This window comes from Olea europaea, chromosome 5 (genome assembly GCF_002742605.1).
Source record: "Olea europaea var. sylvestris chromosome 5, O_europaea_v1, whole genome shotgun sequence".
In the NCBI taxonomy this organism is placed as follows: domain Eukaryota; kingdom Viridiplantae; phylum Streptophyta; class Magnoliopsida; order Lamiales; family Oleaceae; genus Olea; species Olea europaea.
The window spans coordinates 14,570,234-14,593,354 of record NC_036241.1 but is presented as its reverse complement, the minus strand read 5'-3'; the positions used below and the strand labels follow the sequence as shown (position 1 = coordinate 14,593,354).

The window sequence follows — 23,121 nt, the reverse complement described above, 5'->3', positions numbered from 1 at the left end:
ATTTGGTTGTATTCTGAGTATGCATCCATGAAGCTCAGCAGTTCGTGTCCAGCAGTGGAATCCACAAGTTTGTCTATCCTTGGAAGTGGGAAGCTGTCTTTAGGGCACACCTTATTCAAGTTTGTGAAGTTTACGCACACTCTCCACTTTTCGCTGGGTTTTTTCACCAGAACCGGGTTGGATATCCACTTTGGGTAGATGGCTTCCCTTATGAAATCACTGTGTCTAAGTTTGTTTACTTCGTCTTTCAGTGCCTCGTACCTCTCCGGATTGAGGGCACGTCTCTTTTGTCGATGGGGAGCACAAGAGGGGTTGATGTTAAGATGGTGGCAACTGATCCTTGGATCTATTCCCACCATCCCTGGAGCCCATCTGGTCGCCTCGGACCGTAGCAATCCCATATTTAGTTGGGAATTTCATACACAAGTAGTGGATGGAAGTGACGGCGCAAAGATCTTTCAAAGCAGGTTTGCCCAATACTCTATGATAAGCCGATCTGTGGTCTACCACTAAGAATTCCATGAAGTGTTGGGCCACCAGGGGTGCCGAACCCATCTCGACGGGCAGAGTGATCCGCCCTCGTAGGACGATGCTGTCCCAGTAAATAAGAATAGTGGGTAGGTCATGGGGATCAACCCATATTCAATCTGTATTTTATTAAAGGTGGAGCCAAACAATATGTTCACCGAACTGCCATTGTCGACAAGCATGCGTTTGAGCCTGTTTCTGGCTACTATGACTCTCACAACCAGTTCGTCGCAATGGGGATGGTGAACTCCTTGCGCATCTTCCTGGAAAAAGGTAATTGGGGTCATCTTGTTGGCTTCTTGGGACTCATTGACAATGTAAGTGATCATTGGTGAGTCCTTTGCTTCCCTTGTATAATTCCTTTGGGCATTCCTGGTGTTGCCACCGATATGGGGTCCTCCAATGATGGTGTTGATTTCCCTGATGATTTGGCCCCCAGAAAATGGGGCCTGATCTCTCTGCCTGGACTCTCCTTGGTCCCTTGATTCTCTTCTTCGGGGTGAATGCTCTCTGTGCCTTCGGTCTCCCCTGTTCGAGGAGACTGATCTGTGAGGATATTCATTCCTCCTGGAGGGATGTGGGTCGCTTCGGTCTGGGTATCAAGGAGCGTCTCTGCATTCGTTGGTGTCATGCCCATAGAGTTGATGGAAAGTGCAAAACCTTGCCCCTTCCAAGGGCCTGTTTGATAGCTTCTTCTTCTTTTTCTTGCTATCATTTCTTCTAGATAGCCCCGCTTCGCCAGGAGCATTTTCATATGCCAATACAGGCACTGCATTTAGTGTGGCGGAAGCCAGTGCCTATCCGGAGGTGGGAGCTATTGTGTGTCCTGCTTGAGTCTATTGCTGAGTAACAAGGTGTGCTGCGAGTCCTCGACCTACCTGCCTCTGAGGCGAAGGGAGTCCCTGCACGACACGGTTTCGATGATCAATCATTTCTTCACTCACGATTTCAACTCTCATCATTTCCATGAGTTCGTTATAGATGGAAAGATTCTTGCTACGCACGTCCCTCCAGAACAAAGTGTTCATGTTGAGGTCGCCTTTTAAGGCTGAAAGGGCTTCTCTGTCAGTGACCTATTCGCAGTATATGATTTCGTCCGTAAACCTGGCGAGATAGCTTTTTAGCATCTCTCCAGGGGCCTGCCTCATGTCATGTAGGCGTTGCATTGGGGCCTCTCCTTCTCTTCACGAGAGATACTGATTCAAGAATGCCTTTTTCAAATCTGGCCAACTTCTAATGCTTAGGGGAGGAAGCCTGCTGTACCACACTTCGACGGCTCCGCCTAGTGTTAAATGGAAGGCTTTGCATTTCAAAGCAGGCGAGGCTCTCCTGAGACTCATTTGTGTCATATACTTGGTAAGATGCTTCTCCGGATCCCCCTTTCCTTTATGCTTGGGGATCTTAGGGGGCATGAAATTTGCTGACATTGGGAAGTTTAGGATCTCTCTTGAGAAAGGGACGTAATCATCATCATCCTCAATCTCATAAGACCGACAGGACCCATCTGACCCTTCATCATAATGTTCTGGGGAGGTGGAGGTGCTTTTCCTCACTCCCCCAATCGACTAGGTTCCTCCTGTCCCTCTTATTTCTAGGAGGAGGAGGAGGAGTCTGTTCTTGTTCCTGACCTGGCCGAACTGATCTTCTCACTGGGTGGACCTTATTGCTAGGATCCTCTCCTATTCGATCGAAGACGCTTACCGAACCCTGTTCCTCATATTCTTGAGGAAAATTGACCCCCCAAGTGTGGTTTTGATGGCTGGTTCCCTTGCACATAAGATGTGGCTTCGGCTCCCACTTTTCTTTCGAGAAGGCGTTCTCTGTGCTGACTGGTGTGGCCTCGAGAACGAGATACTGGGGCTTTCTGAACTGGGTAAGATCTTTGGGGCATTTGAGAGCCCTGGTGACCTCGAGCTTGCATGAGAAGTTCATGCATTGCCATATTCTGAGTTGCGATGTCTCTCATGCCTGTAGCTATTTGAGTCATTCCTTCAGTGAACATGGCTGTTCTTTCATCTCGGCGACGCTGGTGATAGGGTCTCTGGTGAGTAACATTGTTATGGAGCACCTACTCTTCAGAGGCCTTTCTCATGGGGTTGTTCTCTTCATGGCTATAACTCATCCAATCTCCTTTTTCAAGGGTGGTGAGAACTTAGATTATAACTTGGCTTTGTTCTTTTTCAAGAACGTGCCCTTTTCAGGGTTAGTCACTAGTTTTTCGGTGATTTCTCCGGTGGAGAATGCAGAACTTTGAACGGGAAGTGCTTCCCACAAACGGTGCCAATTTGTTGACCTCAAAAATTGGACCTTCTACGTGGCCAACCGAAAGCTACTCCACATATTCCTCCTTGTGGACAATCAACGCACAGTCAGACACACATGGTTGGACCAACGGGGGTGGTGACGGCCGTATACACTCCGACGGTCAAATCAGGTTCAGGTGGTCGGAACAGTACTCAGAGGTTGTGCAAAATAATAAGAGGAAGGAGAAAATATATATATGCTTGCTATGGAGTGCTATGTAATAAGAGTTTCATTACATTTGCCTCTTACCAACCCTTGAGTATTTATAGGTGGGATGAAGCATTGGATATGGGGTACTTGTATACATCTGACGGTATGAGGTGTCTGCTCATAGGCGTCAATCAGTCGCGTCTGAAGAGTGGGCGGGTAATTGCTTTTCCCGAGTTGAGTTAACATAAAGTTGATAAGTCACATCAACTAGCCTTATGGAGACGTCAAATCAATTTAAACCTTAGGGGCAGAAAGGATCTTGGCAAAGATCTCCTTCTGAAATTGGCGGCGGATCTTCTGACAGAGGTCCCTGGAGTGCACGCTTCGATCAGTTCAGCAGGATCACCTATGTCTCGCAGTGTGATAGCAGGTCATTGACATTTGGGAGATCACTTCGAAACCACTTCGAGTGGGTGTGTACCAGATCGGAGTGTGTGGAGGTGGACATTCCGAGGTGGTTCAGATAGGGGCGTAACAATAGTTATATTATTTTTTAGTACTATTAATTGTACTATATTTTTTTAATTTATTCAATATTTTTGTTAACAAAATATAATTAATTATTTAGTAATTTAACTAGTAAAATAAATAAATAATTAATTTTTTAGATACATAAATCGTTATGAATGAAGACATGAAGAAAACAATTAAAAATTATTCATTTTGATGCAACGTTTGATGTAATGAGCTGGAAATGATTTTCAGTTGAGGTGCGAGATTTAGTGCAAAAGCTGCAAAATTTACATCAAATTTTGGTGCAAATTTGAAAATGATCTTATACTGATTTTTGTGCTGTCATTCTTGGGCATCTTGACGTTGAACCTTCAGCCAAACTAACTCACATGTGATCTTTGTCATTTCCCTTGTGGTTGGAATCGAATCTTGCCTCATTTCTTGATGTATTGCCTAGTATTGATGGCAATTCACTCTGTATACCATAATAAGAAATATCCAACATACCAAGCAAATATGTATATGGCTTCTCCATGCCTAGTCTAATAGATCATTGTGTATAACCACTTCATCTCATTGCTTTTCGAAGTCAACAAGAACTTGACACCACTATTATAAGTCTAGTGTTACCCTCTGAACACTCCTTGGAAATCTCGACATCAAACTCATAGAAAATTGATGGTTCATGGTGTTCTTCACATGAATCAACCTCTAATTTGAAATTGAATGGAGCGAAAAAAAAAAAAATCTGTGTTGTAATCCATCGTAACATTATATCCAAAACTATTTCCTACACTAGTCTCTCTTGATGGATTTGGCTGCTTTCATCTAGCGAATGCTCTTCTAGCCGCCATACTCCTTGGAAGAATCTACACAATTCATTCGATCCTTTAACTAGCCTACGCGCACGAGTCGAGAATCCAAACCACCGAACGCACTTGCATGATGATGAATTCTTGTTGGTCCATCGGTGTGTTGTCACCGAATTTGTTTTGAAAGATCTTCATGATCAACCGATTGTTGTCTCGAAGACATTGTTAAGAGCGTAATGTCAGGTCTGATACTAACTAATGAGCATCGAAATAATGAATAAAACATAAATTTAATTTAGTTGAGTCCGAAGAATAAAATGTAGAAGATTCGAAGAAAATCCAATATTGTTTCATACATTTAATCAAAAAATCAAAGACATGTAACATGGTATGGTTTGAGAGCAAGCTGCAATGGTATAACAATAAGTGCTGTAATTGGAGGTTGTTCGTCGAAAATCACAATCGTTTCCTTGTGAAGGTCTGTATTTTAAATTAATAATCAGCATTAAACAATGAAAATCTAAAATTGCCCAAAAAGAAAAAAGAAAATGAAAATTATTACAAATGAAAATCTTGGAATTCTCCTTGTTGAAGAGCCTCCTCCAAGAAAAACTCAGACTGCTCCATCAACTCAGGGCTTAATCTAAACATCAAAACACAAAATTCCATCTGATTGAGAGCCCCATCTCCATCAAAATCACCTTCTTTAAGCATGCTACACAGATCATCATCTGACAAATCTTGTAATCCCAGCAAAGAAGAATTTCTTTTAAGACTCTCAAAAGTAATAACCCCTTTGCTAGAATCCATCAATAAATTAAACCCATTACACAGTTCTGCTATTAGACCGTCCCCGCCGAGCTTCTCCACCATGAGAGGCAAGAAATCTTGAAAATTGGGCCGAATTTTTGATGCCATAATGGGATTTTTTTAAAGCTTTTTTTTTTGGGGTCAGAAATGGGATTGTTTTGGGATGATTTGTGTATTGAGGAGTGGAATTTTTATAGGAGAAAGAATGGTGTTTCCAAGAAGGGGGACGGGGTGGTGTTGGCATTTTGGACAACTAAGAGACAGTGAGATTTCGGAAAGGACCCGTGGGGGTTGGCTTGGTTTTTTAATGATCAAGAAATTGCCTGTTGGTTTCTTTGGGGCGGACTTGTTCTGGAAGGGTAAAGTTGTCCGACTATACCAGGGCATGTGATGAGTGTTTCCGAGAACTTGTATGGAAAGGACGGGACTATTATTTGGTCTCCATTAATTTAAAGCATTTTATTAAACGTAAATTCATTTTTTTTTTTATATCACACATTTTTCAAAGGGTAATTGGCATAAAACTTCCATACCTTTTAAGTTTATTGTAGAAAATGCCCATACCTCTCATTTTTTGATATTTTTGTTCTTACCTTTCACATTTCTTTGCGTTGAATGTCATTTTTATGTAAAATGATCAAAATATCCTCCCATTTAAAAAAAAAAGAAAAATAAAAAATAAATTACACTCTTAAATGTTTTTAAAAATGCAAGCGAGTCCAAATAATTATTAAAAGGCCTAATATAGCATAAAACGTTCCTAAGTTTAGCATATAGTGTGTAAAACGTCTATTCCTTTCAAATTGGTGAAAATGACGTTTTCCACAATGAAACGTGAAATTAAGGATAAAAATGTAAAAAAAAAAAAAAAATTGAAACGTAGGAATGTTTTTACTATTAGGCCTTATCAAAACATTAAAAATAACAAAAAAAAAAAAAAAAATTGAAACGTAGGAATGTTTTTACTATTAGGCCTTATCAAAACATTAAAAATAACAAAAAAAAAAAAAAAAATTTAAACATAGGGATTTTTTTTCTTTTTGGCCTTTTCAAAAAATTAAAAAAAAAAAAAAAAAAAAAAAAAAAAAAAAACAGACGCGACCCGTCCCGAATCACCCTAGTGGACCCGAAACGTGACGTGCGCCGATGATAGATGCTGGCTAGATGTCAAATCTATCACCAAGGCTAACTAAGAATTATTTCAAAAAAATACAATAAAATCAAATGCTTATGTAAAACATAATGCGATAGGTCCAAAATATTTACTTCGTGTTTCATCAATATGAGTTATAATATTCAACATGTCGTGTGACTCTTATTCCGAAATCATTAGATTCTTCCAGCTAAAAATGATCAATTTCCACTTGTAGAAAAAATCGTGGAAAAACATATGAGTTGATAGCTCAGTAAGTGGAGAAGTTCGAAAATAATTATACTTTTTTCATTTTTTCATTTTTATCGAAAATCGAGTCTATATCATTGATAACTCGCAAGATAACATCATATAATTATAGTCAAAAAAGTGAAATATTCACATAAACTCATAAAATATCATCTTAAAATCATGATATAGACATCAGCTGATTACCACGCTATAATCTCATCACATCAAACGTGCTAAAAAAATCCACCAAAATGTACTCTCTGACTAAAATATATAATCCTCCCCTCGGGTTAAAAACTTTCATCACGAGCCTTTAGCCCCTCCATGAACGAAAGTCGGTCTCAAAGACCTCTCATAATCAATTCTAGAATACGGCCAAAGCCCCTCAGTGAACTATATGAACACGATCGAGAGCCCTTCATCCCCGGTCAAAGACTCCTCAGTGAGTTAGAAGAAATATATCATCACGAGTATTTTTCTGGTCGATCTCAAAATCGTATCTCATATTCCAATTCACAATGTAACGTATACAATCTTCGAAATCCCACATGTATTATAATAAAAGATATTTTTATGATAATCATGTAATTCGAACACATAATTGCATATAATTATACATACTTTAACAATATATTTAATTTATAAATACTTTAAAAATATTTATATTTTTCCACTCACAGTACTATGTTCACAAAATCAACCTGGTTGGTAAGCTGTTTTGATGTCAGTATCGTCGCCTGAAATATGATATAATTTTTAAATAAACAATTAATTATTTTAAATAATTTCAATAATTAAATAGGCGATACCCAAACTTAATCATTTCACGTTTAGGCGATTTCTACAGTCTCTTTAATAACGAAAACTAGTTTTTCTTTCACTTTACTCAATTTCATAGTTTATTATATTTAACCCCTTCAATAAAATTGAATTTAGTCTAAAAACCTAACAATTATAAAATTAAACATAACTTGACAATAAGTAACTTTTTACTTACCTTTCAAAATTGAGGTATTCAAGCCTAATAGTGTAGACCACTTATTTTCTAACAACTTGACAAAAAAATTCTATTTTTTCTTCTTTCTTCTTCCTCTTTTTTTTTTTTTTTTTCCCCTTCTTTTCTTTCTCTTTTTCTTCCTTTCTCTCGGATCTTCTTCCCTGTCGTCTCCAATTCTTCTATACATATGTATGCAAATGAAGAGTCAAGACAATGGGATTAAAATTTGGACATTTGGACTCCACTAACTTGTTTTTGCAAAGGAAGTCCTTATTCTTCAATTTAATATAACATCTAGTCCTTTACTTCCAATAATATCTAAGTAGATCCCTAAAATTAAGTTTTATCCATTTTAAATCTTTAACTATTATTTCATAATAAATTAAACCCCAATAAAATAATTTATTTTATTTAAATCCCTATTTGACATTGACTTTGACCAATTGAATTTTGGACTTTGACTAAATAATTTTCTTGACTTTGACTATGAGTGAGTGGGTTATAACAATCTCACCTCCTTCAAAAAATTTCGTCCTTGAAATTCAATCAACTAGGATTCGAACACAAAGAGACAGAGCATATATTTGAATACTTGCGGGATGCCTCTTTTATATATATATATAATGATTTATCCATCAAACTTTAACTAGTAGAATAGACTTTCTGCACAAAATCTATTCATTTCCTATCCAAGATCCGAATTGATTTTTCTTCACATGTAAGATTTTCAACCAACTCCACTAATGACCTTATAGCATTAGTTAAATCTAACGTCCATTTACTAACCCTCGAACATATGGAATACATGTTGAATCGATACCTTAAATATCATCTTAATATAAATATGTGATATTTTTAACTTTTCATTTTATCACCTAACGATAATATATACACAGCTTCAAGTTCAGCTCCTTTTTGAATATAAATATACCTTAATCTCACGTGGTCCGTAAGTATTGATCTTCCCACCATATGATAACGCCACAATTCCTAAATGTCAATCCCAATATAACAAACCATATATCATGATTTAATCATATCTCTTTATCAATCTACAACATAATCCATATTTTATCATTCTACTTAGAGAACATTTTCTACACCATAACATAAATTATTATCGTGAATCAATCGGTTATCATCTTTAGATATCAGAGCAAATATTTTTTCAATATTTCCTGATGGCAAAACTCTTTCTATGAATGGACAATAATAACATTTAATCCATGAAAATCTATACTCTTATTTCATAAATAGATCGTTGATCTATAGTCAATGCATAATCCTTTTTGTATATTGTATAAAGACCTTTAATTGAGATAATGTAACCTAAAGATACTATTTCACAATGAGTAAAATCTATATTTGATGATCATCTTAAATTTTAGAAATATCCAAATCCAACATGTCCTACTTATATTCCTTAACAAATATATTTTGATGAAAATGGAATACTTTGTTCGTGATCCATACAATTGAAAATAGCCCAAAAATTACATTACTAAAATTTCAATAAATTCATCTTAACTTCAAAATTTAACTCAACGCTTCCAAATTGTACGGAATGTAACACAATAATCCAATGAATGGCCTTAACGAAATTAATTAACTTAGTAACCCAAATTTATCATCACATTATTTTGCTAAAGGACAACCATTATATTCATTTACATGCTATTCACCATATCATGTTATGATTATGTAACATTGTCATTTATCGTCATACTCTATGACCTAAAATATTTAATTATATCAATTTTTCTTAATACTACAAGATAATAACATTTATATTTATCACATGAACATTTCACACATCAATATACCGCATGTTAGTTTCCCAATCTCAACAAATTTTGATTCTACCATTCTCAAATTTTTTTTTCCCACATAACATACCTAAATGCACATATCCATTTAATTCTATTTTTAAAGTAGCAAATCACCCCATAATAGGTAATCATTATGAAGTTTATCCATGCTATTCTCACATTCCTTGTAATCAAAAAATTCATAAATAATCGAAATAATTGGAATTACCATTAATTTCCTTAATGCCTAAAATATACAATAACACATTGTCATCTATCAATCAACAAATCATCATTTTGTCTTCCACAATTTCTTATCATATAGCATAAATATACATCATCATGATTTCCATTATCATCCCATATAAGTGGCCACAAATCACCACAAAATTTGATAACACCAAAGACCATTTGGCTTCAAAAATAATTAAAATTCCTCACTAATTTTCACCAATCACACATCATATCATTTCCTTGTATTTATCGTGTAAGCTATAACTAAAAATTTTTTTATGTACAAATAAAAAAAATCATGAAGTTCTACATATAAATTGATAATTTAGTGGTTGTAACATCTGTAATTTCGAATGCCCCGCAAAATCATCACAATCTATTCAAATCTTAATCGGTTATATATATACATAGTTCCAACCCAACAACTAATAACATTTCCAACCATCAGATCATTACAACTACCATACTTACATACGAGTCATTTCTAAATTTGTTAAAAAATATTTTTCTACTATTTTTTGTTCCTTACATTCGAGCTAGAGAGCCAGTGATTTCTATCACCACGACATGTAACCACCACACACTGAATAATGCATGATATGCCAATGTTTGAATTATGAAGACTTTCAAAACTTTATAAACCATGTTCTGATACCACTTTGACACGACCTGTCCCGAATCACCTTAGTGGACCCAAAATGTGACGTGCGCCGATGATAGATGCTGACTAGATGTCAAATCTATCACCAAGACTAACTAAGAGTTATTTCAAAAAAAAATGCAATAAAATCAAATGCTTATGTAAAACATAATGCGATGGGCCCAAAATATTTACTTAGTGCTTCATCAATAAGAGTTATAATATTCAACATATCGTGTGACTCTTATTCCAAAATCATTAGGCTCTTCCAGCTAAAAAAGGATCAATTTTCACCTGTAGAAAAAATCGTGAGAAAATATATGAGTTGATAGCTCGGTGAGTGGAGAAGTTCGAAAATAATTATACTTTTTTCATTTTTACATTTTATCGAAAATCGAGTCAATATCATTAATAACTCGCAAGATAACATCATATAATTATAGCCAAAAAGTGAAATATTCACATAACCTCATAAAATATCATTTTAAACTCATGATATAAACATCAGCTGATAACTACGTTATAATCTCATCACATCAAACATGCTGAAAAATCCACCAAAAATGCACCCTCTGACTGAAATATATATTCTGCCTCTAAGGCTAAGAACTTTCGCCACGAGCCTTTGGCTCCTCCGTTAACGAAAGTTGGTCTCAATGACCTCTCATAATCAATTTTAGAACACGGTCAAGACCCCTCAGTGAACTATATGTACACGGTCGAGACCCCTTCATCCTCGGTCAAAGACCCCTCAGTGTAGTATAGAACACGGCCAAGGCCCCTCAGTGAGCTAGAAGAAATTTATCATCACGGGTACTTTTCTGGTCGATCTCAAAATCGTATCTCATATTCCAATTCACAATGTAACGTATACAATCTTTGAAATCCCACATGTATCATAATAAAAGATATTTTCATGATAATCATGTAATTCAAACACATAATTGCATATAATTATACATACTTTAACAATATATTTAATTTATAAATACTTTAAAAATATTTATATTTTTCCACTCATAGTACTATGTTCGTAAAATCAACCTGGTTGGTAAGCTGTTCTGATGTAAGTATCGTCGCCTGAAATATGATATAATTTTTAAATAAACAATTAATTATTTTAAATAATTTTAATAATTAAATAGACGATACCCAAACTTAATCATTTCACATTTAGGCGATTTATATAGTCTCTTTAATAACTAAAACTAATTTTTCTTTTACTTTACTCAATGTCATAGTTTATTATACTTAACGCCTTCAATAAAATTGAATTTAGTCTAAAAATCTAACAACTATAAAATTAAACATAACTTGACAATCAGTAACTTTTTACTTACCTTTCAAAATTGAGGAATTCAAGTTTAATAGTGTAGACCACTTATTTTCTAACAACTTGGCAAAAATTTTCTATTTTTTCTTCTTTCTTCTTCCTCTCTTTTTTTTCTTCTTCTTTTCTTTCTCTTTTTCTTCCTTTCTCTTGGATCTTCTTCCCTGCCGTCTCCAATTCTTCTATACATATGTATGCAAATGAAGAGTCAAGGCAATGGGACTAAAATTTGGACATTTGGACTCCACTAACTTATATTTGTAAAGGAAGTCCTTATTCTTCAATTTAATATAACATCTAGTCCTTTGCTTCCAATAATATATAAGTAGATCCCTAAAATTAAGTTTTATCCATTTTAAACCTTTAACTATTTTTCATAATAAATTAAACCCAAAAAAAATAATTTATTTTATTTAAATCCCTATTTTACATTGACTTTGACCAATTGAATTTTGGACTTTGACTAAATAATTTTCTTGACTTTGACTATGAGTGAGTGGGTTATAACAAAAACTCTCCCTGTTCTCTTCTTTTCCAAATAGGATTGCCATATTAGAAGTGAAAAAACTTCGCCAAACCATTGTCCAAACTCTGAACCTCCATATTGCTAAACCATCTGTTGATATTTTTAGAGTATGAAGAGAGGTGCCCTAATGAGTATAGTCGATTGGTGTTTTGAAAATAGCATGGGTCTCTCCGAAACAAGTGATGTCGCTAGTATTTGCTTTTGCGAGTTGGGTATTTTGGCTTGCGATTTCGAACAAATCTATTGACTTGAGGGTTTTAAGGTTGAACAAAAAAACGAAAAGGTTTCAAGGTTGGATGTTGGGTGGTATGTGTAGAGACAAGTGAGGGCTTTTCGATGGTATAGTGATCCAGCAGTTTAGGTGATGGTTTGCTAGATCTTTTTGGCTTTTAAGGTGGCTGACCCATTTGAAGAAGAAGAGAAGAGAAAATGAGTTTTTTTTTTATGTTATTTTTAATAAGGCCTAATAGTAAAAAACATCCCTACGTTTGACACTTCTTGCAAAAAACGTCCCTACATTTCAATTTTTTTCGTTTTTATCCTTATTTCCATGTTTCATTGCTGAAAACATCCATTCGTTTCAAATGGGTGAAAATGACGTTTTTCACAATGAAACGTGGAAATAGAGATGAAAATAAAAAACATTGAACCATATGAATGTTTTTTACTATTAGATCTTATTAAAATATGAAGAAAAAAACTCTCCCTCTTCTCTTCTTTTCCAAATGAGACTGCTACGTTAGAAGTGAAAAAATTTCGACCAACTATCGCGCGAAACTCTGAACCTCCATACTGTTAAACCATCTATTGATATTTTAAGATCATGAAGAGAGGTACCCTAGTGAGTATAATCGATTGGTGTGTTGGAAATAGCATGGATCTCTCCGAACAGGTGGTGCTGCCAATATTTGCATTCGCTATGTTTTTTTTTAATAAGGCCTAATAGTAAAAAACATCACTATGTTTGACACTTCTTGCAAAAAAGTCCCTACATTTCAATTTTTTTGATCGATTGGTGTGTTGGAAATAGCATGGATCTCTCCGAACAGGTGGTGCTGCCAATATTTGCATTCGCCAATTGGGTATTTTGGCTTGCGATTCCAAACAAATCGATTGGCTTGATGGTTTTAAGGTTGAAAAAAAAAAAGTTTCAATGTTGGATATTGGGTGGTATGTGTAGAGAGAAGTGAGGGCTTTTCGATGGTATGGTGGTTCAGAAGTTTGGGTGGTGGTTTGCTGGAGTTTTTTGGCTTGTAAAGTAGCTGACTCATTTGGAGAAGAAGAGAAGAGAGAAAGAGGTATTTTTTTTTTAATAAGGCCTAATAGTAAAAAACATCACTATGTTTGACACTTCTTGCAAAAAAGTCCCTACATTTCAATTTTTTTTGTTTTCATCCCTATTTTCATGTTTCATTGCGGAAAGCGTCATTTTTCACCAATTTGAAACGTAAGGACGTTTTGCATACTATAGCCAAACGTAGGGACGTTTAGTGCTATTAGACCTTTTAATAATTATTTGGACTTACTTGCACTTTTTAAAACATTTAGGAGTAAACTTGTAATTTATTCTTTATTTTTTTTCTTTTTTTGTTTTATTTAAATAGGAGGGTATATTGATATTTTTACGTTAAAAATTAGTGAAAATGACGTTTAGCGCAAAGTAATGTGGAAGGTTAGGATGAAAATGTCAAAAAATGAAAGGTAAAAACATTTACCACAATAAATTTGAAAGGTAAGGACGTTTTGACCCAATTACCCTTCTTGAAAAAACTATTATTACAAAATTCATTTTTTCTAAAAAACTTTTAATGGAGCTCAATTAAGTGCCATATATAACCTTGCATAGTGTAATCGTTGGTATTTCGACACCTGACTTTTGTTTCTTGACATTGCCGTCCCAATCCTCTAACAAATTTCATCAAAAGTGATCTTTCTAAGCTCTAGCTCATATAGATATATCAATCGGGATCGTTGGCTCGGGCCGTCCATCGCTCAACCCTCAAAAGTCGGAGCCGGCTCGGCCGAGCCCCATTTTTGGGACATGGGCTTTGCCCTAGCCGGCCAGCGAGCCCTTGTTAAAAAAAAAAAATTTATTATGGCAATAATTAAAATGCTGCCTTTTAAGGCAGCGAACCTGCTACCTTTTTAAGGCAGCCAGCTGCTGCCTTAAGCCTTAAAAAGGCAGCAGCTTATTTATAATTATAAAAAAAAAGAAGAGAGAGAGAGAGAGGGAGAAAAAGGGGCCGGCCCAGCTCAGCTCGACTCGGAAAGGCCCGAGCCGAAAGTCTGGTCGAGCCTAAAATTTTTGGGCGAGCTTTTGCTCGGCCCGACTAGAGTCCGGAAAAAAGCTCGACAATTTTAATCGGGCCGAACTCAAGCCGGCTCAGCCGGTTGACAACCCTAAGCTCATATAACTCAAAAGCAGTGTCTACAATCCAAATTAAAATCAAGATTGAGGTCTTTAGATTTAAGTTGACTTTGACAAAATTAACATTCCATCTTCACTTTGATCTTTCTTCAGTCTATGTCTTGCGTTTGAAGTTACTCAACAGTTTGTTTTCTAACTAGTCAAGACTCAGTGTCTATTTTTCCATGTTTGAAAATAAGTAATCCGAACTCGCTTCCTATAAACAAATGAGATTTCTTTGAAGCCTTATGAAGTGAAATGACATGGAAAACTGATATGAGTTGAAAACAAAAATAAATGATACTGTAGAAACCAGATTTAATTTTAGCATAAGGTTCCACTTCTAGATTGAGCATATTTATTTGGCCACCTATAAATGCATTGAATAGTAAATTTTCCAGCACAAGATTACATAGCCACAAGCGTTGTTATAGTCATTACGTTTTCCGAGAGACATTTATACTCTATTTTATTTGAACTCCTCTCTATGAAAAATCCAGGTTCCTTCGGCTAAGGCAGCTTTATACCTGCACTTCCCAGCATTAAAATAACTGATGTCGTTGTTGGCCCGTTTTCGGGAAACATGACATTAATCATATAAATCTTGCTTCAGACATTCGTCCAGTATTTCCAAGGCCTTGCCTAGTTGCCTTAATCCTAGAACGAGACAAAGTCATTGCATGGAATTCAGAGAATTTAGTGACAGAACATGTCCAAAAAGATTATGATGGTGATCTGGATGACTAAATTTACAGATTTTAGCACTACTAAGAATCTCCAGTAAGAGCACATCTGACTNAAAAAGATTATGATGGTGATCTGGATGACTAAATTTACAGATTTTAGCACTACTAAGAATCTCCAGTAAGAGCACATCTGACTAGGTTTATCGCTTGAAATAAGAACCCAATGGCACCAAATGATACAAGGCCAGGTTGGTTGTAAAAGGTTTCCAACATAAGGCAGGTATTGATTATACCAAGATTTTCTCTTCTATTGTTAAAATTTCTACTATCAGAACTACGCTTAGCATTGTGGCAATTGAGGATTTGCACTTGGAGCAATTAGATGTTACAACTACATTCCTTCATAGTGATTGGAGGAGGATATTTATACTCATCAGCCCCAAGGCTATGTGGTTACTAAAAAGGAGAATAGGGTGTGTAAACTCAAGAAGAGTTTATATGGGCTAAAAAGGAGAATATGGTGTGTAAAGTCCTCAAGAGATTCAACATGGAAAGTGCTCAGACTGTTAGCACCCCAATAGTAGGTCACTTCATATTAAGGAAGGAATAAAGAGCAATAACGCATGAGGAGAAAGAGTACATTGCTAAGATACCTTATGCCTCAGTCATTGGCAACTTGATGTATGTTATGGTCTGTACAATACCAAATATTACTCTTGCAGTGTGAGTTGTTAGTCGATTCTTGAATAATCCTAGAAATGATCATTGGAAAGCTGTCAAGTGAATATTGCGATATCTAAAGGGTATTTGAGAGATAGTACTGTGTTATGGTGGCTTAAAGATAGGTTTATGGGTATGTTGATTCTGATTTTGCTAGGAGAAATTGACAATAGAAAGAGCACAACTGGATATGTGTTTACTCTAGGAAGTGCTACAATTAGCAGGGTCTCTCAGTTACAAAATATTATAACCATATCTACAACAGAAGCAAAGTATGTAGCAATGACAAAAGCTTGTAAGAAAATGGTATGGTTTCAAAATTTCTTGTGCGAATTGGGCAAGATTCTTGATGACTACAAGTTGTATAGTGATAGTCAAAGTGTTATACATCTTGCAAAGAATTCTGCATTTCACTTGAGAACGAAACATATTGACATTGAATACCATTTTGTTTGTTCGCTCTTCAGTTTGGAGAAGATCCACGCTACAAAAAATCCTACAAATATGTTAACAAAAATAGTTACTATCGAGAAACTGAAGTCTTGTTCAAATTCAGTTGGTCTTAGTACTTGAGGATGAAGGCAGAGTTCCACTGAGACCTAATATTTGTTTCCAAGTGGGAGATTGTTAGAAGTGGAGACAAATTTTAATTTTACTTTTTAGATATAAGGTTGAAAATGATAGAGGTGGAAGCAAAGTTGAATTTTACCTCGTTATAGGATAAGTTGTAGTTATCAAATTATTCTTTGCCACTAAGAATAAAATTCAAACAAGTAAATCTACCAAGTCAAGCAAGGAAAGAAAGCTTATTTGTTGATCAAGTTCATCTTTGATTTTTCAACTTTTTAGAGAAATTCAAGTTGTATTTGTCAAATGATAAACTGCCTTACAAAATATATAAATATGCCTTAGGATGTGTTCATTAGATATGTTTATTCAATGAATGTATGCCAGAAACAATTGAGCACTAAGTGAGGATTTGAGATGGGTAGAGTTTGTTTTTTTAGAGAGATGGAGAGTTTAAAATACTTTGTAACTCATATTTGAAACTCATCTTGTAATCCTCAATTCTTATTTTATAGTAGAGCCGCATTATTTTTGAGTGAAATCTTTATCCAAATTTTGCTATTTTCATTATCATGGGCAAATCTTCCCTAACATTAACAATTTTTAAAACAATCAATCTGTGTTTGGGAGTTTAATATCCTCCTATTTGAAAGTTTTATTAAAAAAAATGATATATATGTACCTTAGTGAAATTTTTAATTTATAGTTTCTTATTTGACAATTGTTTACTCAAAATTAATATTTTACTTATAGTAATTTTTTTACATATAAGTTAAATAATTTTTACACATAAATGAATTTTTTATTCATAAGTAACTTTTCATAATTTATAAGTGAATTTTTGTCTTATTGGTAGTATTTTTACTTTATAAACAAATTTTTTACACAAAGTAAATTTTATCTTATAAGTAATATTTTACTTAAAGTAATTTATATATATATATATATATATAGTACAAGTTATTCTTGAACAAAATATGTTGATTGAAAATAATTAATTTATAAAATGTAAAATTAGAAAAGAATATAAAAAACGGCCAAAACCCACCGATTTGGTGGGAATAGGCCTTTTCCCTATGCAAAAAGCACCAAGACTGGCTAAAACAGTATTGAGATTTGGGTCAAAATTATACTACACCGATCTTGATTGATTTTTAAACCATCTAAACCAATGTACAAAAAACTAGTAAGCATCGATTTTTCTAACCCCTCATAATTGGTGCCATTCAAATTCAATCAAAATCGGTGGGGGAAAAAAATCCCAAGAAAACCTTAAATTTCAAGCAATAAATGCAATAGATTTATCAAAATTCAACTGGAAATTTCATCCACGAAACTGTAGCCACTGGTTCACATCGAGCAGTGAATGCAATAGTCTAAAATCTCCTAACTAATGGACTTTAAAATTTTATACAATGGGAACACGTTAATTTGTTCTTGACAATATGGGAACTTGAAAAGGAGAGATTGAAATCCTTAAACACTTGTTGTATTGCCAGTTATGAAATTGTCGTCACATAAGGATTGTTATGATTTTTGTAAGAGAAAGTATAAATTTTTAATGACACCAATTATGACCTTCAAAGGCCTTACAATTTGGAAATAATGGTTAAAGGCTGTTGCCATAATCATCATAAATTTATTCTCTCGATAGTGTTTATTTTAGTCGTCATGAAAATTGTAATTTTTTTATTTGATTTTTTTTTTTTAAAGTACATATCTTGCAGTTTCAGTATTCACAAGAAGAAGTAAACCAAAGGTGTCAACAACATAATTACAATGATGATGATAAATATATAAAAATAAATAAAAAATAAAAAAAATAAAATGATGCAACTATCTGGTGCCATTCACAAAAAAATTGTAAAAACGCCAAAAATGAATTTACTGTAAAAAGGGATTAATTATTTTACCATTTTTTTTGTAGGGAAAATTTCAGCAGCAGCCCCAAATCTTTTCAATTTTTGCAAATTTTATCTTAACCTTCAATTTGTGCCAACTATAATTCCAAACATTTCAAAAATATGTACCTAAGATCCAAATGGATGGAAACTGTCCAATTGACTGTTAGTTGACCAAGAAAGGTGAATTTTGATTAATTTTGACCAGATTGAAATGGGTAAAATAGTAATTTTGCTATTATGTACATATTTAAAAAAACCAAAAATAAAAGAGAAAAGAGAAAAGAAATAAAAAAAAATGCTAGTACCCAAATAAAACAAAAACAAAATGCTAGCACCCACCTCTCTTTCTCATCCCTACTCAAAAATCAACCATCAACAGTGCCAATCTAACTCCGACATCACCCCGACAGCGATCCCAGAGTCAGCCTATCAAACCCAACAAGATCCTTCCAATTTTCCCATCTTAGATCTCAATTTCTTTGCTTTTTCATTTGATTATTCTATTTGGGTTTTGGATTTTATAGTAAGTGACAATATCAACTTCATCCTGCAAGATAGACGACGAGCGATGTTGGTAAACTGGTGGCTGTTGTAGGTGACGACGGGCGATGTTGGTGGACTGATTTTGAGGAAGGAGGGTTGACTAGTTGTGGACAAGATGTTCTGGGGAAAGGAGTTGGTTGGTGGTGACTATTGTAGGCGTCGATGGGTGATGGTGGACTGATTTTGGGGAATGATGGTTGGCTGGTGGTGGACAAGATGTTTTTGGGGAAGGAGAGTTGAGTGGTGGTGGTTGTTGTAGGCAACGATGGACGACATTGGTAGAATAATTTTGGGGAAAGAGATTCAGGTGGTGGTAGTTGTTGTAGGCCGCTCGGCCGATGGTGGTGGCTGTTGTCGACAGCAGCGAGCAATGGTAGTAGACTAATTTTGGGGAAGGAGGCTTAACTGGACAAGATGTTTATTTTTTTAAAATTTATTTTTATTTTTTAGTTTGTTAATTTAATGTTTTAACTTATTTAAATGGTGTTTGGGAGACGTTTCTATGTAAAAATGTATTTTTGAATAGTAAATTGATGGGAAACGTGTGTTGAAAAATAAGGAAAAGTTTTTGATTTACGTGTAATATTATTTTAATAAAATAAAAATATGGTTGAAAAGAAGAGAGAAAAAAATGTATTTTGAAAAAAATGGGTACCAAACGGGACGTTAATGTAAGGAAAATATAAAGTACCAATTTACCCTTTCTAATTTGGTCAAAATTGATTTAATTTTGACTTTTCTGGTCAACTAACGGTCAATTGGATAGTTTCCATCCATTTGGACTTCATGTGCATATTTTTGAAAGGTTTGTGACTGTGGGTGGCACAAATTGAAGATTAGAGTAAAGTCTGCAAAAATCGAAAAGGTTCACGATCATTGCTGCAATTTACCTTTTTTTCTATCTTTGTAATAAATGGAACTTATCTCAATCTTAGTAAATTTACTTGGATTATTTTGTTATATTTAGCTAATGATTTGTAATTGGGGCTCTCATAATTTTTAATCTTAAATGGTAATTTTCACATTTAATTAAAAATCCTTCACAAGAGGGTTATGTCACTTCGACAAAAAGTAGTTCATAGATTGAGAGACATAATGTTAGTTGACAAAATGTGATTTGATGAAAAAGTTGATTGTGTATAAAACATACCAATTAGGAAGTGTCAGGTGACATTATGTCAATAATTATATAGCTGTAGCATGATTCTACACAAGATATCTACATATAAAATAATAATCGGCTTGGATGCTGATAAACAATTAAACAAAGACAGAATCAGAAACATCAAAACTACTATTAGGCCCCGTTTGATTGCACGAAATTTTCCATGGAACTTGGAATTCGAATTCCAACTTCCACTTTTGGCCTGTTTGATTGACAAAATTTTCCAGGGAATTGATTTTCCATGAATTTCTAGGTACAACACCTTAAAGCGTGATTTTCCACCTTTTTTTTTCCTAGGGGATAGGTGGTTTTTGGTTTTCCACCTTTTTTTTTATTTTTTTTTTGCTTTTTTTATTTTTTTTTAATTGTTGGCAATGGGAACAAATTTTAGGAATAATTATAAAAGAGGATATCCCTGAAATTGACAATTTCCACGTAAAACAAAGTCAAACGAACATCAAAAAATACTTTTACTTCAACATTTTCCATGTGAAAAATTTATACAATCAAACACAATAATTTACAATTTCCATGAAAACAATTTCTAGGTAATTCAATTCCTTGGAATTCATTTTCTTTCCATGTAATTTTCCTACTTGTAATCAAACGCACCCTTAGAAAAATCTGACATGGAATTTGTTTGGGAACTTTTTAGTCACAAATCTATTGTGAACATTTTAAAAAAATTGGAAACATTGTTATAAATTTTGAATTTACAAATGGTTGTCGCTAATCTATTGCTATACTTCGTACTTATTTAAACAAAATTATTTGGCCTTTTGTTGCTATTTCACATACATTGTTGAAATCTTTAGTAATTTTAAAATCTTTTACACGCCGGCCCCAATTTGAATATGTTTCTTGGACAGCTTCCCAAACTTCCTTAACATGTAACTGTGTCCTGTTTCCGACTCCATCGAGTTAGATCAACCATGCGATTAACATAAAATTCTCAGCATCCCATGTGTTGTAACTGGATTCTCTCTCCTTCCATTGGAGTTTTCACAGATGACAGAACCATTAAGATAATACTCCTCAAAAATATTTTTACAGCTTGAGACCATTATAAAAAATTGTGGCCATTCAATCGATAAGTAGTAATTTGAAGAGTATTGATAGAAGCATAATTTTCTTCTTTGCTGGTAGTTGCCGTAACGACAAGACTTATCTTTATTGTCCTCCAAGTCGAACGGCGTTTTAACCGAAAGAACTTCTTGTGCAATTCATGATTTCAATGTCACCGGAAAGAAGAGACTGCATCATACTGCAATTCCCCAAGTTCAGGATTTTAATGTCGATTGCCTTTTCCATGGAACAATGCCTCTGCTAAAGAAAGGAAGAAAGATCAAAACGGGCAATCCAAAAAAAACATGTCATTTAAAAATTAGATAAACAACCCAAAACGTGCAATCCAAAAACATCATGTTATTTTTAAATAACTTAGCGAGACAGTTATTTAAAAATTAGATAAAGGACCCAAAATGCCCCAAAATCTTATAACTCAACGTATTAATATAATCAAATCACTACTGGAGGGGCTTGAGAGTAATTATAACATGTGATGTGCAGTGAGAGGTATTATCTCCAATTCTTTGGAATAAATCCATACATAAAATATTATAAATCCATATATATAGTTATTTAAAAATTAAATAAAGGAAAGCAACAACCATATTTAGAGGTCCTCATAAGTATTGGAGTGGAAACCAGGAAGCACAATTCAATTCATTTTACCAACCAAATTTAGTGTTCCCGTGAAGTATTGAATTCAATGGACCCACCTAATTCAAAGAATTTATTCTTATTTTAGCGCCTTTCTTTTGTCCTTTGTCCTTACGCACGAGAAACACTTTCTGACGGTTCAAGGAAAAACTTTGTATCCTTTACTTTTATCTATATTTTCCTTTTCACCACAAGAATATTCTCTATCGACCAAAAGTAGCAACCTTTATTGACCAAGAATAGTTCAGTATCATTTGCTAATTTTGATTGCAAAATTCCAAGTTCAGGATTTTAATGTCACCGGAAAGAAGAGACTGCAATTCAAAAACAACTCAGAGACACATAGTTTTTTAAAATTAAATAAAGGAAACATGAAGCAAGATATAAAAGAAAAAATTGTACTACCTCATTCGTGACCAAATAATATATGTAGGGTCCCCCTGTGGTTCTAGGAAATTCCAATGCTGATGCATTAAAGAGGCTCAACCTTATTGGCTTTATCATTAACCGAAAAATTAGAGTGCATACAACTATATTGATAAACGGAGCTTGTAGCTATTACAAAAAAGATTGTCATAGTGAAAAGGAAATTTAATTAGTTATAACAGTAAAACTTAACTTTGTCTTCATCAAACGAGCCAAATTAAACCTGGAGAACAAGTTCAAAGGAAAAACTATTGATTAAGTAATATGAAAAGCAGATAAAAAGGAAGATTGCTAGTTTAGAATAAAGTAGCAGGCATCGGATCTTCATATTCAGATGTTAATCATCATACCTAGGATGTCATGTGGCCTCTCTCTCCCTCAGAAGTGCTCCTTTGAACCTTTGCCCTTATCATGTGGTCTGCTGCAAGAAAATGTGTACGAACTGCTCCTTTGAACCTTTGCCTTTATCTTACCCCATGCCATTCTTCACAGTCATTTACTACTAAATAGAACTATAAAATGAAACCTCTGACAGCTGGCTTCTCTGTTGTTTTGAAGAGCTTGCTTAGAAGACTAGTTTGAGATGTTAAAATGTAAATTTTCCCCACTTTAAAAGCCGGTATAAAAAACTACATCAAGTTCACCACCTGGAAATGAATTAATAACAAAAGAATAAAATATGAAACTTATGATCCATTATAAATGACAAAAAATGTACAAGAACATTGCACAAACTTCTACAAAATGACTGTCAGGCATTCCCCGTTCGTTCATGCTCCAATTTATCAATTAATGAAAAAATTGCGTAAAGACAGATTAAATTACAGCCTATTCGAAAAAGGAAAAAATTGTTCATATTAATAATCCTCACTTCAAATTTTGAATGCCAAAGTACGGCTGAATTTATCTTCAAAAGTTGTGGGGTCAAATTTATGCCAAAAAAAT

General features: G+C 34.4%; 1 protein-coding gene and 1 long non-coding RNA gene across 2 annotated transcripts; both read right to left on the bottom strand.

Moving 5' to 3' along the window:
* Positions 1-4,634: 4,634 nt before the first annotated feature.
* On the bottom strand, positions 4,635-5,396 carry LOC111394777 (calcium-binding protein PBP1-like). Its single transcript, XM_023020763.1, has one exon. It carries the CDS (start codon positions 5,223-5,225, stop codon positions 4,866-4,868), a length of 360 nt encoding a protein of 119 aa, XP_022876531.1. The 5' UTR covers positions 5,226-5,396; the 3' UTR covers positions 4,635-4,865.
* Positions 5,397-21,042: 15,646 nt separating this feature from the next.
* LOC111394780 lies at positions 21,043-22,868 on the bottom strand. The gene is made up of 2 exons (XR_002702707.1): positions 22,527-22,868; positions 21,043-22,399 (listed from the first exon to the last, which is right to left on the bottom strand). It is a non-coding gene; the product is annotated as an uncharacterized LOC111394780 (long non-coding RNA).
* Positions 22,869-23,121: the final 253 nt, after the last annotated feature.

Excerpts from the sequence above, each read along its gene's own strand:
- LOC111394777 (XM_023020763.1), bottom strand. The coding sequence starts at position 5,225 with ATGGCATCAAAAATTCGGCCCAATTTTCAAGATTTCTTGCCTCTCATG.